Raw genomic sequence first — 15,994 nt, 5'->3', positions numbered from 1 at the left:
ACAAAATTGCAGTCTTGGTGGGCAAGTGGGAAAAATTGTCCCAGGTCCTAGAAGTCTAGGGGCCTCATAGTTATAAACTCAATTTTAAGAATAGATCAAAATAATAGAGCGTTTTAAACTATTGCAAGAAGTGAATGAACAAAATATGAAGAAATGCATTTTGAGCTGATTTGAAAGTCGCAAGCATTGTCTGCTCGCTTCGTTCGTTCGCTTATTCCGTTTTGCCACAAGCCCTTCTAAGCATCTCGGTGGCCTTTCTGCTTTTATTGCAAAGTCGTGACAAAATTATTCAAAAAGTATTTAAACAGTTTCTCAATTTCAAGTGTGAGAAAGTTGTAACATAACAACTCCTTACTAGTCTGGAATTAATTAACATTTTTAATTTGACATTGATGGTATTTAGGAAGAAAACCTACATTTAGACTAATATTCTAGTCCTAATCCCGAAACTAAAGTTCAAAATTCGGTTAAAGGAAGTTTAAAATGATGCCCTTTCAAGGTTGCCAAGTTTTGGAAAATAATACCTATGAGATTTCATGAGCGCAGCTAGTGAACAAAAGGAACTGGGGTCTAGAGTTGAGGTAGAAGAATTCCGAATTTCAATTGATCTGGAGTGCTCAAATGGCTTAAAACTAGACCATTCAGAATGCCTAAACATTTGTTTATTTCACATTTAAAACATGCCAGAAAAACACAGAGAACAGGCTTTTAAACGTAAGAATATACAATCGAAGCAATGAACAATAATAATGTATATACTGATACATTAACGCGTTTGACAATCATTCACGCAACATGTCTGTGCAAGTGATTGTCATAAACAATGTAGTGGAATGGAATGTGTTCAGCAACCACTGAGGCGTTTGATCCGAATTGAGAGAAGAATGAGGCCCAGGAAGAAATCCGTGAGAAAAGCAACTCCCGTCGTGAGACTGTGAGAAGTGGTGAGTAATCGTGAGTCTCACGGCCAAACCGTGAGACTTGGCAAACTTGCCCTTTAAAGAATTGGTATAAATTTTCATGAAAATCATCTCGTTTTTGTCCAATTTCTCATAGGTTATTCAATGATTATTTCTCTATGTCTTTGTAGCAAACTAACGCCGAACCATTTTTCTTGAAAAAGGAAGCGTTGGGGCTTATTTGAATTCAATTTCTGTAACTTGAATCTTGATTTACAACATTATAGTTGTCAATCTGCATTCAAACAAAGCACCAGTAAGTTATTGTGCATTATTAACGTATTTTTCTTGAAAAAACATTTATCTAATCATGGTACGTAAAATTGATGGTAGCTTAGGGTGTTTTTATGTAACCAATCCTGTGAGCAATGTGTATTGCTTTTGCATTGTTCTTAAAGCTTGAAAAAAGAGGCTCGTAATGATAATATTGTTTTATTCTTTATTTGTCTAAATATTATTGAAGTTGATCTTTGAATATCTTTAAGGTTGACGTCATCAACTTTATGCGAGGCCATTTTTCAGCCTCGTGGTGCAATCATCCGGGAACTTTCGATATGAATGTCGGGAAACGCATGGGAAAACTAGTCCTCTTTCTGTACATCTTGAAGCGAGTGGCAGTGTGAAACGAAAACATGCCAGTAAGTTATCAATTCTTCAGGAGTTTATTTTGCTTTTACTTATTGAAGTGGGGTCGGTGTGTAGATTAATCATAGGTGCTTCGAAAATTTTCGTTTGGGTGATCAGTGAAGCGTTTTTGTCACGTGAAATGAATAATTGTTGACTCGCCGTTGAAACCGGCCTAGGCATCCTTTAGTTCCTTCGTCGTTCTTTGACAGTGCAATAACTTATTTTGTCCCTTTAAGTTTATTGGCATTTTTTAAATTAAGTGTTGCAAGTCAATTATACTCAGCGTATTAGTCTGCATCAGTTGAAGAATAACTGAAATCACCCATAATTACAACTCAGTTTTCAGTGGTTAAGGATGCATATCTTAAAATCTAAGTATATAAGGTAAAATATCTATGTATGTATAAGGTAAAATCTAAGTAATATAAGGTATAAAGTAGTTTATTTGAAGCATGGCATTCAAAAAGTCTTCTCTCTTTCAATTGTAGTTATTCAAGGATTTGCTTCACCCCTCACTTGAGGAGGAAAAAAGGAAACACAAGCTAAAAAGGCTGGTTCAGTCACCAAACTCATACTTCATGGATGTCAAATGTCCAGGTATATTCTGTTTAAATTGTTGTTTGCTACAATGTTTGGTTATGCAAAAGGCTACAAGTTTGTTGCCAATGACATTGTTATTAGTAAATGCATTTGAAAATCATTCTTTTTCCTTCTTTCTTGCCATAGCTGTATCATTTCTCAGGCTGTGTACCCATCACCTTTGTGTATTGTCACTTGTTCTTTTTCTAAATGTAACCTTCATTTCTTGTCCATGCATCTCATGGCCAAACCATACAAAAGCTCACCATTTCAGCTCCCTTCCTCATCGCTCTTTTTGTCTTCCCCAAAACCCTTTTGACATTTGTCTTGAGAGAAAGTGTGGCTGACATTTTCTCCCCCGTCATGAAAGGCAAATCATCCCTTTGATTTAGTTACCGCCTTGTTATTTGGTATCGATTGTCTCTTTGTATCGTAAAAATTGTGACAAATTCTGGCCCAGTTCCAAAAATTTCGAACTTTTGAATAAGGTAATTCAATTAAACCTCAGAGATGTCACATAGAGGAATGAGCATTGATGTTAAAGTTCAATGAATACTTCCTCTGGGGATGGTAGGCTATTAAGTTCGCTCTGGTACAATGCGCCAGCACATATTTTGAAGGTCTCACTCAAAGGAACTTTTGTAAAAAGACTACTAATGACAAAAGAACACATGAAAGGTGTTTTGTTTTCGATGTCCAAGTTTTGCATGAATTCAGCGAACATAAAAGAATCCTTGATGCAATATTTTGAATATTTTTGAAGAACAGGCTCAATATGTTATAAAATGTTTGCTTTTTTCAAAGCCATTTTCAAGTTCTGTACTGCCAAAAAACTGTTCATATTTTAGAATTCCTCGCATATAAACCTTACAAATCGAATTTAATGTGCATAAGTACATTAAATTCGATAGTCCTCTTATTTAGTTCCAAATTGCCTGGCAGTAAATTGGGATGCACACTATTTTTAATTAGAATATAGTCTATAAGAATATTAAGGCTCAAAATAACTGAAATTTAAGAATAATGCTCATTCTTAAATTAAATTTTTTGTTTATTTGAGCTTTTGGCAAGCAGAGTTTCGTGCTACATGTTTTGAAATAGATGTATCTGGTCTTGGAGTCACTAACAATATAATGCGATTTAGTTATACCCTTTGTCGCTTAGAAATTATTTAAGAATAATCTTAGGCTCAAAAAAAAGAATTTAAGAATTTTGAGGCTCGGCAAAAAAATTAGGTATTCTTGTAAAAAGTGTGTAGTATATTTTCCAAGTTTTCTGTTTATTGTATTGAAGTTAGTTGCTTGGTAACCATACTCTTGGTAATCATTTTTATTCTGTCTCCAGGATGCTTCAAAATCACAACAGTATTCAGCCATGCCCAGACAGTTGTATTGTGTGTCAGTTGTTCAACTGTACTCTGCCAACCAACAGGTGGTAGAGCAAGGCTAACTGAAGGTTTGTTAATTTTGATATTTTTCTTGATATTTTGCGATTTAACTTGATGTTTTTCAATGTGGATGTATGCTAGTTTTATCTTTCTGTTGACAATTTTCATAAAAACATGTTTTCCTTCTCTGTGCCAAAATGATATATTTCTGGTTACAACTCCATTAATGCTACTTATATTTAACAAACTTCTGGGAAGCCTTTAAAAAGGGACTGAACATAGAGCTTTTGGCAGGTGCTCTTGTTGGTAGCATTGAAAATAGGAATTTCATTAGACATAATACTCGGAATACTCAAACATCAAAGTATGGTGTGAAACTTTTGACAGCTACCACCAAATTTATTTTCAATCTTGCTTTTACTTTAAACATGGTAAAAATGAAAAATATGCTTTAATGAAAGATGTTATCATACCAGGGGCAAAATTGATAATATCCTCTGTGTTTCCAAAATGGTAGACTTTGTGCCGCCTCTTCTGCACTGAGTTTCAAATTACTTAAACAATAATTCCACTGCTTGGTTTTCAGTCATTTTTGATTGCTTTGCCATCAGATTAATTTGATTTTATCTGCATTGATATTTTCCTGGGTATAAAAGTCCTTGAATGATTGGATTTTTCATAAATGTGTGCAATTTTTAACTACCGCTCAGGAAAGCATTAATATCTGTACTGTTGATGTAGCTGCTTTCCTTGCAATTTGTAAGCTTTGTGGTACCCACGAATTCATAACAACTATGTAATTTGAAGAGAAATGTTCTAAAATTGCACTTTTTACGTAGAGATTTGCAAGAATGTTTATTGGAATCAATTGACTGGCAAGTCGTATAATGCTGTATACAGCATTATTGGATGATCCAAATGATATTGATAGGCACAATCTAAAAATTGCTTCCTGCAATGAAAATACTGGTGACATACATTTAGGGGCCCTTCATATGAGACCCGAATTGAACTCTTGCAGGCATGAGTTCATATTGGCACAAAAATTTGATAAAATTTGCTCACCCTTACAGGAGACCTGACATGAAACTGTTGAAGCCTGTTAAATGCTTGTAAAATTGTGGGAAAGTTTTAGACCAAATTTTGAAATTGAGGCAGAGGATCCCAGGATTCAATTTGTGTAGCTATAAAGCTACTTTTACCTAACAAGCAATAAAATAAAGATTGAAAGTTTCCATTGAGGATAGAAATTGTGCCCTTTTCAGATACAGAGCATTGAAAAATTGATTTTAGTGGAAAAGTGATAATTTTTCATAAACTGAATTGAATAAATGTGCTGGTTCCACTGCAGTTTCATAAACTTTGTTTTCCAAATGTCAGAGGAAGTGAAGCAATTAATTTTGATAATTTTTATTGTTCTTTTTCAGGCTGTTCATTTAGGAAGAAGCCGCAATAAGTACATATAATCATAAAATGAAGAAAATTATTTTGGAAGATAAGAAGAGAAGTTTATGGTGACCGCTACAGCTCTGGAAAGAGTCCAAAAGCATTAAACTTGTATTTCTATTCATCTTTTAGGGATATCTAGAAAATGTATTTTTATTATCTGTTGTAAGACTTTATAGCAAAGGATCAATTTGGAAAGCAAAATGTGATTCATCTAAGTACAAATGAAATTCTGAAGTGGATTTCTAATAAACTTTTCTGATTATCTTTCATATTGACTTTTTTCTTTGTTTAGTCTGCATTGCTGTACCAGTCTTTGTAATATGAGGCATGCGATCGCATACTATGTTGTATATTCTTATAATATTCTTAAAAATTTGATGATTCTTAGCCTGAATATTGGTATAAAAAAGGGAGTGTACTTAATTTGTTTTCTACAAAACATTGAAAGCAACCCGGTGAGAGTTTTAGTTCATCATATTTGGCAAAAACAAGCAGCTATATGAAATATATTACCATCATGTTCAAGACTTAACGATTTTCCTAAGTTTTAAACCTAAGATATACAGTTATATCCTGCATAATGAAGCTCATATGTAAAATTTTGCAGGCTGATTTTTCAAATTCATGTACCAAAATATAAGAACGTTGAGCCTGAATTTTTCTAGCTTTATGAAAGTGCTAATAACAGAAGTTATCGAAGAAAAATGCAAAAAAGTAGCTTTCCAGAAACAAACCTTTAGCTTTCAACTCATTGAATGTTGTCAATGCTCTATAAAGCTCGTACATTTGTTGCTAATTTTTTTCATCGTATAGAAAACTCATTAAAGTCAAAACTCCACATTTTTTCAAAATTGTTTTTTAACAAGAAACCATACAGCTTGATTCTAGAAAATGAGTTTTTTATATGCGGGATTTGGCTTTTGTTGCATGTCTCAAAAATACAGAATATCGTGCAGGGAATTTTCTACAAACGAAGCAGGTTAGAAACTGTCACGTGCTTGCGTTTCTAATTGGCCTATTTTGATCCGCAACTGTTTATGTATATTTTCTAGCTTGTCGATGAAAAGCTAAGGTACCTTTCAAAAATGTTTGCTTTTCGACAAAAGCATTGAAGAGCGGAACATAATACCAAAAATACTTTCGTCCGACAGTCCTCAGAATATCAACGTCCGATATTGACAAAATGTAAGTAGAAACATGATTAAGATTCGGATCGAATTTTCTGCCTACTTTTGGATTTTTCCGCCTTTGGTTAAGTCTGCTTTTTTCAAAGCCATTTTCGATTACTTTTGCAATCTTTTATTTGTAATTTGATAATTGTTATAAAGCGTAGATGATTGTTAATATGTGTCAATACTAGAGATGCTTATGGTATAATATTTAAATGTATCAAAAAATAGAATGGTGATGTGTCATAACGGAAGCAGCTGTATTTAGCTTTACCTCCGATCTTTTCTAGAAACATTTCTTGATATTTAAAAATGTATGGTTTTTAGAAAATATGCGTTTCATTTCGAAGAAATGTCGTCTAAGAAACCAAGACAGAAAACAGATGTTACGTCATATTCACTGCAAATTAAAACCGAGTTGTATCTAGCAGGCTAGCAAGTCAACATAAACAACATAAGCAATCAAATTTTGGGGAAAAAACCTCTTAATACATATCTAGAAATGACTGTGCTTAGCAGACCTCAGTCAAGGCAAGCTTTTTAGCCATTCCTCAACAATGGTTCTAGAGCGCTGCTCCTCGCTCTGGACGTAAATGTTTAGTCTTTGCTTGTATTTCTCGTTATGATTTTTTAAGTCTATTTGACTAAAACCATTAATAACAACAGGATCGTGTCGAAATCTGGATTTATTCTGCTCTACAACTGAAAACGAGGCTCGTCGCAAGCTTGGTGACTTCTCGCAACCATCAATAACACTTTTGCGCGAAATTTGCTTTCGCCGTTGCTTTGGTGATCGCAAATAGGGAGACAGTCTCCCGACATTACTTGCCCCTTCATAGAGTAAAGTATCCCGTTTAACGTCGTTTTCTTCATAGAGCTGGACAATAACAACGTCTTTAGCTTGTTTTTTGTGTTCCCCTGTCGTTTGACATGCTGGCACTGACATTTTGGAAGAGCTTTCCTCAATATTAGAATTAACGTCATAATTTGTACAGTGATCTGTTCGTCGCACGATCGGAAGCGTTACGGTACGTTCAGCATTCTTACAGGCATAAAATATCCGTTCGTCGAGGCCTTGATCTGATGTACCGGGCGAGCTTTCTTCAGCCAGCGACCATGTGTTGCGCCGACTATGAATCACTTTCGGAAAGTGTGGCCTTGATTTTCTGCTGTATAGTTCGCTCATTGCGACAGTTAAGTGCTCCATTATTAAGAGACCCTTAAATTTGCAATTTTAAAAGGCTAACTGATTCACCTGCCGCTTGCTTCCCGTGAAAACAATATCCGCCTTTGTGAACTTCATCCAAACATAAGAAACTTTAATTCACGTGGGCAATCAAAGCTATCTTTCATCATGTATAAAATAATGAGTTAATGTCCAGATGTCTTCACTCCACTAAAAATGAGCAAAGATTCGTATCTTATACCCTATATAGCTTGCTATAAAATGAGAGTATCGCAATTAGACCGCTGACGCAAGTTTGTGGCCTAAAAATTTTTTAACAGAGTTAAAGAATACTTGATGCTGCATTTGGGAGTTATTATTTTGTTTTGTTGCACCCAAGGGGCGATGAGGTGAAATGGCTTTTTTCTGGTGACAATAGGACCTACGCCTATGGTGTTTTTGCTAAATGGCTTCAACCATAGTCGGTAATGTGATATGATCAGCCCTTGAAAAATTGAGTTTTGTTTCATCCCAAGCTATTTTGAAATCAATTGGAAGAGCAAATCAGGTTCAAAGTAGCTGGCCCGGGTGGGATTGCTTAACTTGACAACATGCCGCAATCGTTGGAACCAGTTTTTTCAAAGTTCTTGAGGCCTTGGTTCATTGCAGCAGCAAATTTAAATTCACTTTTAAGAAATATATAAATATTCAAAATGTAGAAGCTCGCGACCCGAGCAGTCAGAGGACATGCAAATTTTATGACGTCAACTAAAAAAACAAGTATCAATTGCTTTCTCAAGGGCACGTCTGTGTATCAACATAATCTGCACCAAAACGATCAGATGGTAACCTGGTAACCAGGGGTGTTGTGCTAGGGGGCTGAGCCCTCCTTCTTGTTAATGCCGAAAAGTAGCTAATTTCTACTTTTGCTATTGTTTTTCGCAGCGTTTTGCGCAAGAACCCCATTGTTATTTTGATAGCAGTACACCCCTGCTGATAACTAGACATTTATTTAAAAGGACTAAGTATTAATGGAGGAAAAAGGAATAATGGGCTAGTTTTTAGGCTAACCTGTTTGTAGTTACTGTTGAGTTTTGTCGATTCCTTTGACTCGCGAGGGGCTAAATTACCCACTAATAACTTTTTTAGTTACATTCGTTGAATGATAAAACAGTAGCCTGGGCCTTGTTTGCTCCTTTTGATTTGGTAATATTTTTCTTCTTTCAAAATTTGTTGAGTTGTAATTGTTAAATAATATTTTTTACAATGAAGCGAAGAAGAAAATAATAGCCTCGATGCTGACCCAGCCTCGTTTTCATTAAGAGATAAACATGAAGTAATAATCGATCTATGTCACTGCATATGAATAACAAGTTTTTACGATGAAAATCGTACAATTTATTGTTTAGATGCAGATATGCGTTAATGGGAACTGTGATATTATGCTTGCAAATAATTCAGATGTAATGATGGATAAGAAACGCAAAGAAATCATAGGCCTAATTCAAGGCGCGTCTTGCAAATCAACAGAAAGTAAAATTGCATACAGAATCACTTTTCGAAATATGACGGAGAATGATGCTTCAGTTTATTGGGTTAATTTTCAAGGCAAGGCAGTTTTCTATGGATTTATAAAAAGAACCATGGCTAGCGGCAAAGGCCTAGATATTGATACTTACATAACACATCCTTGGATAGCAGTGGATCGGAAGAAAAATGAACTGCTTGCTATAAATTTTAGCCGTATCCTCAGACCGATTTCTGCTCAAGATTTCCTTGAAGAAGAGCGTAAAATAGAGCGACTCAGAGTAAGTATTTCTTTGTTTCTCTTCTTGTCTCGTGTCATTGAATGCTTAACTAATTGTTTGAAGTGGAATTCAAATTCAATGTTATCAATGGAACTACAACAAGAGCAAATTGAAAGTGTGACTAGATAGTGACATGACTAAAAATTCGTGTCTGTTTTTGGTGTTGTCTTGCCCAGTGTGGTGGGGGGAGGGGGGTGTGCCTCTGGACCTATGCTTATTCTCTGTTGTAAATTACATTCTTGTTTATATTGCTGGTAAGTTGATGCATCTGTTTTCTTAGATATACTTAGATATATTTGTTGAATGATGGGGATTGAAACTTGTTAAATTTTATTTAAGATTAACCCAAAGCCCCAAAACCTTGATGATACCAATAATGATATGTCTTCAAGTGCCAACAGACATCTTGATGCGTTCATAACTGAATCTGGTAAGTGCTCAATGTGTGTATCAATTTCATAATGTAATATGCTGAAATGAAACGAATTTGAACTTTGCAATAGCAGACACCCAAGCCTAAAAGTGCTTGCAAAAACATAATCATTGAAATGGCCATGTGCAACTCATTTTGGCATATCAAGCATTGTGCCAGACAACTCATTTTGACATATCAAAATTTGTGACTGTGCGCCTGAGGTAACACACATCTAGAAATTTGTAGTTTAATAATGTAAAATGTTATTGAATAGGAAACTTGCACAGTTAACTACAAAAGCACGCAGATGGAAAATTTGAGTTTATGGGAATATATTATGGGTGTGTGACAAAATTTCCAGTCTGGATATTATGCAAAGTCAAATATCAGAGATTCTGGTATCTATAAGGCTTTGAAGAAAATTATAAAAATAATAAAGGAATATAAGTTAAGATCCTTCATTTCAAGGTACACTGGGTACCAAGAAGCTGATTTTGGGGTACTTGAGATTAATGTGGTGGTCAAAACTGGATAGGCCTGTTTTACATGCCACAAGATATTTAGTGACTTTTTTATTTTTTTAAAAACATATAAATACAAGCAATAGTGACATGGAGAGGGTGGCCTGAAGTAGATTAGTACCACATTAAAAGAGATTGCCAAACCTAAACGTTTTGAAAATCAATTGGTATATTTGTCACATATATGGCCAAAGCCAAGCTGAGTACCCATTCGTGATTGGATGCACAAAGAGATCAATCAAAATCCTTCCTTGAGATCTAGCTTGGGTATAGAATGGTCAATCACTTAAAAATAAATTCTTATGTCAGTAAAAAAACTTTTTTTAACAGTTAATTCACTTTTCATAATTCTGTTAGTTTCTTAGGTTATTTCCTATGATTTTTAGGTGATTTGAAATTTGATATGCCACTATTGTTTGTAAATTATGTCAATAATTCTTTATCTATTGTAATTAAAGAGTTTAGAAGTTCATCTAAGATATGTATATGTTGAAAATTATGATGATGTAGAAAATAATTAGGTAAATCAACAGTTTAGATTTTTGAAATAAACATGCAAATTGATGTGCCACCAGAGCCAAAAAACATTTTGATCTATACATTTGTTGGCTAAAAAATCTTTTTGAAATTTCTTTGTAGTTCTGACATTGGAGGTTTCATGCTGCCTTAAAATTTGCAAAGAGATTGGAAAAGATGGTATCATAGCGTTAGAAATTCCCCAAAGCATCAAAGATACACTTACCAGTGTATATGATAGCTGGCTTCTCTAATCCTTTCAATAGTGACATCAAAGCAGGAGAATGTTATGATCAAGTGAGTCTGAAATGGCATCATTTTGATAAAAAATACAGTTTTTGTTTTATGCATCTAAAATCAAGAACTTTTTATCTTATCAGTGTCATCTTGCATGTAAATTTTATACTACCACTGAGATACTACTAAGTGGCTTTGCAGGAAGCTAAGTTGTTCGCAAAGAAGGAAAATAGGAATGGAAAAGAAAAAGAGAGGGAGTGAAGAAGAGGGAGAAAAAGGAGGAAGAAATTGGGAGAAAAGGAATAATAATTTTAAAGGCTGGGAGAACTGAAAAAGAAAAGAACAGAGTTGTATGAAAAGAGGGCATCTTTTTTTAAATCAGTTAACATTGAAAATTCCTTGTCCTCTCAAAATTTTTAAGAAAACATTGTATCCTATGTTGGCTAATTTGAGAAGAACTGGGAATTTTGAAGAGTGAATGTGTCAGAATCACAAACTTCAAACCTGTGATATTCAGATGATGTGTTACATCACAGCAGCTTCATGGATACACATAGGTGTAGGGTAGATTCTTTAAAATTGCATTTATACTGCGATGGTGCCTGTGCTGAAGTTTATGGGCATTTTAGTTAGGGCTCAAAGTTTCAAACAGCTTCAAAATGCATCTGCAATGTGGGGTCTACTTTTTAAAAAAATTGGCAAAGTTTTATGATACAGGAGTTGCTAATAGTTGAAGATCTCTTTACAGAAAGATGTACACCATGATTTCAGAGCAATAATCACAAGTTTGGAAAGCGTAAATCAGAGATGGAAAGGTTTTCTTACTACCTCAGCTTTTAAAAGAACAGATCCAGCTGCTCAGCCAGTGCTTTAGTTGTCTACAGATAATATGGATCTTTTCTCGGTATTATCCAGAAAGTATATATTTTGACAACATAAATGGATGGGCAAGTTAATTGCAGCTGTAAGGAAACCTGTGCCAATGATTGGAGGTCAAAACCTTATTAATGCGAGAAATGGAAAGAAACAGAGAAAATTGCAAATTGCCTGTGGCTCTGCAATCATGAAGATCAAGATTCATTTTTTAGAAGAAAATTGAATTTAAGGGTTCCAATCTTGGAACAAAATTTGAAAATAGGTTAGGGAATGAAAATACAGATATCTTAAAGTGCCACTGAACTGAAAAAAATGAAATTTTTTTTATTGTTGATTCTGGTAGACCTATCATCGCTGATTTCGGAAAAAAGTTTAGTTTTTTAATTTGGGGCCCACAAATAGGGGTTTCTGGGGTTCTTTTGAGAGTAGGTCGTGCGAAAAGAGGCTGGGGCGAGTGACGCATTCAGATTTATATAGTCATTTCAGCCATAGTGAGGGCTGTAAGAAGATAAAACGATACAAATTGTGTAAAACATGACACAAGCATGAAACTTGATAGAGATAGGCAGTTTAATACGCCGAAAAAGATAGGGTGTGAATAGACGCTGACAAATATACCCTTGTGCTATTTATAGACTGGGGTACTAGGTTCCAAACCTCTAAGCAGTAATTGACATAATTTAGCCATTATATCGCGAAACCAACATGGAACGTGGTAGTAATAGGCAGTTTGATACGCTGAAAAAGATAGGATATGAATTGACCCTGAAAAATCCCCCTTGTGCTATTTATAGAGTGGGGTACTAGGTTCCAAACCTCTAAGCAGTAATTGACATAATTTAGCCATTAGATCGCGATACCAGCATGGAACTTGGTAGTAATAGGCAGTTTGATACGCTGAAAAAGATAGGATATGAATTGACCCTGAAAAAATCCCCCTTGTGTTATTTATAGAGTGGGGTACTAGGTTCCAAACCTCTAAGCAGTAATTGACATAATTTAGCCATTAGATCGCGATACCAGCATGGAACTTGGTAGTAATAGGCAGTTTGATACACCGAAAAAGATAGGGTCTGAATAGACGCTGAAAAATATCCTTTGTGCTATTTATAGACTGGGGTACCAGGTCCTAGACCTCTAAGCAGTAATTGACAGAATTTAGCCATTAGATCGTGATACCAGCAAGGAACTTGGCAGTAATAGGCAGTTTGATACGCCGAAAAAGATAGGGTCTGAATAGAGGCTGAAAAATACCCCTTATGCTATTTATAGACTGGGATACCAGGTCCTAGACCTCTAAGCAGTCATTGTCATAATTTAACTTTTAGATCGCGATATCGGCATGGAACTTTGTAGAGATAAGCAGTTTGATACGCTGAAAAAGATAGGATATGAATTGACCCTGAAAAATCCCACCGTGCTACTTATAGGCTGGAGAACAAGGTTCCAGATAAAGCAAGTTTTTTTCATAATTTTCATTTTGGATCACGATACCATGACAATGATGCTAACAATGATGCTACTGCTATAACCAGGGACGCCAAGACATTCTGGAAGCCAAAACGGATAGGCGATATTTGCAACCACGAATTCTAGATTAGCCTAAATTGATTCTTTTTCATGCAAACGTTTAAGAAAGTTTTACTTTTAAAGGCATAATTTTGTTACTTTTAATCAATTCCATTTAAAATGAACTTCTCTACTTTTTGAGGCCCCCTGACCACGGGGCAATTTATCCCATCTTGACGGCCCTGGCGATAACTGATGCTTTGACAGTGGCAACGCAAGTTGGAAAGTGGGAAAAGCGCCGAAAAATGTGCAATTTGTTTGGTTCTTTAATAGAACAACTTTTTCCCTTGATCAATTTGCTCACTTTTATTCATAATTTGTAAAGCTGTTTGTAAGAGCATTCTTATTCGACACGCTCAATTATTCACAAAAGGTAAATGATCGGGATGAAGTCTTGGTAAAAACTGCACGCAAAAAGTTTGCTTATTTCGTATCGGCTCGAAATTTTCGCAAGAAAATACCTTGCACATGTCTTGTAGTTAGATAGCTAGTGATATTTAGAGCACAAGTATCGCACTATTTTCATCCACTTCACGTTTTTTTGGGTTTTTTATCGCACTCGAAATACAGCTTTCAGTACTGAAGCCCGCATCACTTCCGCGACTTATAAACGTTAATGCGTCACACATTCCTGAAATTCCTCACAGACCGCGCACAAATTTTCGCACAAAAAGTCTTGAAAATCGCAACTTTGAAGCGTTGTAGCTTCAAAACACTTCACAATTCCGAAAAATGAACTTCACCATCGGATTCAGGAGCACTGACTTGACTTAGAACATCAATAAAAATTTTTTTGATTTTTTTCAATTCAGTGGCACTTTAAGGTTAATTGAAGACCATCCTGAGGCAGTTACACTCTTAGAAGCTTAGAAGAAGGTTGCATCAAGATGGCATCTATAAATCAAAATGTGTTCTTGAAGCAGTAAAGCAGTTCCCAGTTAGATCCTTCGATGTGATATCCGATGAAGTTTTGTAAATATAGCAAATGTTTCAAAAGTGATTAGAGAATATTATGAAAGACGTGAGAAATCGAGAAATTGGCCACACCAATCCAAAGGATATTTTAAAATGTTTTTGGACTCTAAAATAATTAAAGAATTGTACAAAAATGTTATGGTAATAGTTTTGTGAGCTGTAGCTATATCTTGCATCAAGTACTTGATTGAGTTCGTATTAGAGTCATTTACATTGGTTTGTGAAAGCCACTCTCATTCAAGAGGACGTCTGGAAGAGTGTCTGCTGCTGAGGGTATCATTGTTGCTTCAAGTTGGCCAACTCCCTCAAGCTGTGGCAGTGTTGCAAAAACGTGCGATAAAGGCATTTTGGATGTTGAAGGAAATATCTAACTTGCACTTGAAACGCACCAGTAAAAAGATGGGATACCAAGACATGTGAAGAGTAATTGATCATATATTTCTAAAACTATCACCACTTCAATTTATGGAGAAGCTTGCTTTTTTAAAATATTTTTGAAGACGTTTACAATCAAGGGAAAAATTTGTTTAAAATCAAACGTTTGTAGGAACGAAAGAAACTTAAATGTAGGAGAACAATATGATACAACCAAGAAAAAACTTTTAGGGTAAATGGGAAACATGGATAGCGCTGCAGTGGAAGGAAACAAACGGCAAATGAACCAGCAAATTTTTTGCTTTCTGCAAGTCATCTGAACAACCTGAAAGTAGAGATTTGGGTAGACTGTAAAACACTTTAAAAATTGACGTAACAGTAGACCTTCACGGAAACAATAATTTATAAAACTTGCAAACAATGGAAAGCAGAATAAGAGTTTTAATTCACTTCACAGGAATGTAAATTTTTTTCACCATTTGCATTTGGCTTTTGAAACAACCCAGTTTTTATCTCAAGCTGCTTCTTGTTCTGGCTCACTTACATTCAGAAAAGCATGAAGTACATCAAAGGCACATTATCAGAATAATGTTAAATTGCGTATCTCCTGGAAGATCTTGCAGCTTTGTCAACTTTCCTCAATAAACCAGCAGTTGCGATAGATATGGGGGCATGGGGGGGCTCAGCCACCCCTCCCCCACCCCTAATTAGCATTCTCGTCAAAAATTCGGGCTTTCATCGCATAATTGGCAAACTTTTAACGTGTCAAAAGCCCATCCAAGACATACCTAGTTTTAAGATGTAGTGATAAACAGTAAAAGTGTGTAGTGATAAAACTATAATTTATAGTCAAAGCGAGCAAATTTTCCCTATTTTTCAGAAATTCCCTAAAGCCTCAAGGTGTAAGCATAAGGTAAAGAAGTAGGTTTAAAGAATTGAATTCATCAAACATAACAGAAGTATGACTAGAAAATACTAAACTATCTTAGACGTAAGGAGATCTGCAATTTCGCTCGCAGTAGATCTGCAGTTTCGCTCGCAGGAGACCTGCAGTTTCGCTCGCAGAAGATCTGCAGTTTCGCTCGCAGGAGATCTGCAGTTTTGCTCGCAGGAGATCTGCAGTTTCGCTCGCAGGAGATCTGTAGTTCCCCCTTTACCCTATTGGTCTCTATAGCCTCTCTGTGCTCTTAAACATACCTGATGCAATATTAGCAAGTATTAAATAATCAATATGACAAAATCAAACCTGCTTGCGAATTGAATATCTAATTTCAATGCCACTGAATAAAGCAATGAAACTAGGTAGAAAATGAAAAAATAAAGAAGAGATAAAAAGCGGCAAATGAACTTCAATGTTTAATTTGCTG

At 35.4% G+C, this 15,994-nt stretch overlaps 2 protein-coding genes across 2 annotated transcripts; both read left to right on the top strand.

Annotated features, from left to right (window-relative positions):
• Positions 1–1,446: 1,446 nt before the first annotated feature.
• LOC135696801 (small ribosomal subunit protein eS27-like) lies at positions 1,447–5,270 on the top strand. Its single transcript, XM_065216316.2, has 4 exons — positions 1,447–1,597; positions 2,075–2,183; positions 3,510–3,620; positions 4,980–5,270. The coding sequence occupies exons 1-4, from the start codon at positions 1,592–1,594 to the stop codon at positions 5,006–5,008; spliced, it is 255 nt and encodes an 84-aa protein (XP_065072388.1). The 5' UTR covers positions 1,447–1,591; the 3' UTR covers positions 5,009–5,270.
• Positions 5,271–8,649: 3,379 nt separating this feature from the next.
• On the top strand, positions 8,650–15,128 carry LOC135696799 (uncharacterized). Its single transcript, XM_065216315.2, has 5 exons — positions 8,650–9,143; positions 9,483–9,573; positions 10,719–10,892; positions 11,581–12,000; positions 14,102–15,128. Exons 1-3 carry the CDS (start codon positions 8,745–8,747, stop codon positions 10,847–10,849), a joined length of 621 nt encoding a protein of 206 aa, XP_065072387.2. The 5' UTR covers positions 8,650–8,744; the 3' UTR covers positions 10,850–10,892; positions 11,581–12,000; positions 14,102–15,128.
• The last annotated feature ends 866 nt before the right edge of the window (positions 15,129–15,994 follow it).

This window comes from Rhopilema esculentum, chromosome 18 (assembly GCF_057945365.1).
Source record: "Rhopilema esculentum isolate cy_ngs chromosome 18, ASM5794536v1, whole genome shotgun sequence".
Taxonomy (NCBI): Eukaryota; Metazoa; Cnidaria; class Scyphozoa; order Rhizostomeae; family Rhizostomatidae; genus Rhopilema; species Rhopilema esculentum.
Note: the sequence above shows the minus strand (reverse complement) of the source record. Positions and strands in the feature narration are given on the sequence as shown.

What these genes read in the sequence shown, in the direction of transcription:
- LOC135696801 (XM_065216316.2), top strand. An exon ending in CATGGATGTCAAATGTCCAG is followed by an intron (nt 2,184 to 3,509) that starts GTATATTCTGTT and finishes TTCTGTCTCCAG; the next exon opens with GATGCTTCAAAATCACAACA. An exon ending in TAGAGCAAGGCTAACTGAAG is followed by an intron (nt 3,621 to 4,979) that starts GTTTGTTAATTT and finishes GTTCTTTTTCAG; the next exon opens with GCTGTTCATTTAGGAAGAAG.
- LOC135696799 (XM_065216315.2), top strand. Translation starts at nt 8,745, where the DNA reads ATGCAGATATGCGTTAATGGGAACTGTGATATTATGCTTGCAAATAAT. An exon ending in GTAAAATAGAGCGACTCAGA is followed by an intron (nt 9,144 to 9,482) that starts GTAAGTATTTCT and finishes ATTTTATTTAAG; the next exon opens with ATTAACCCAAAGCCCCAAAA. An exon ending in TGCGTTCATAACTGAATCTG is followed by an intron (nt 9,574 to 10,718) that starts GTAAGTGCTCAA and finishes ATTTCTTTGTAG; the next exon opens with TTCTGACATTGGAGGTTTCA.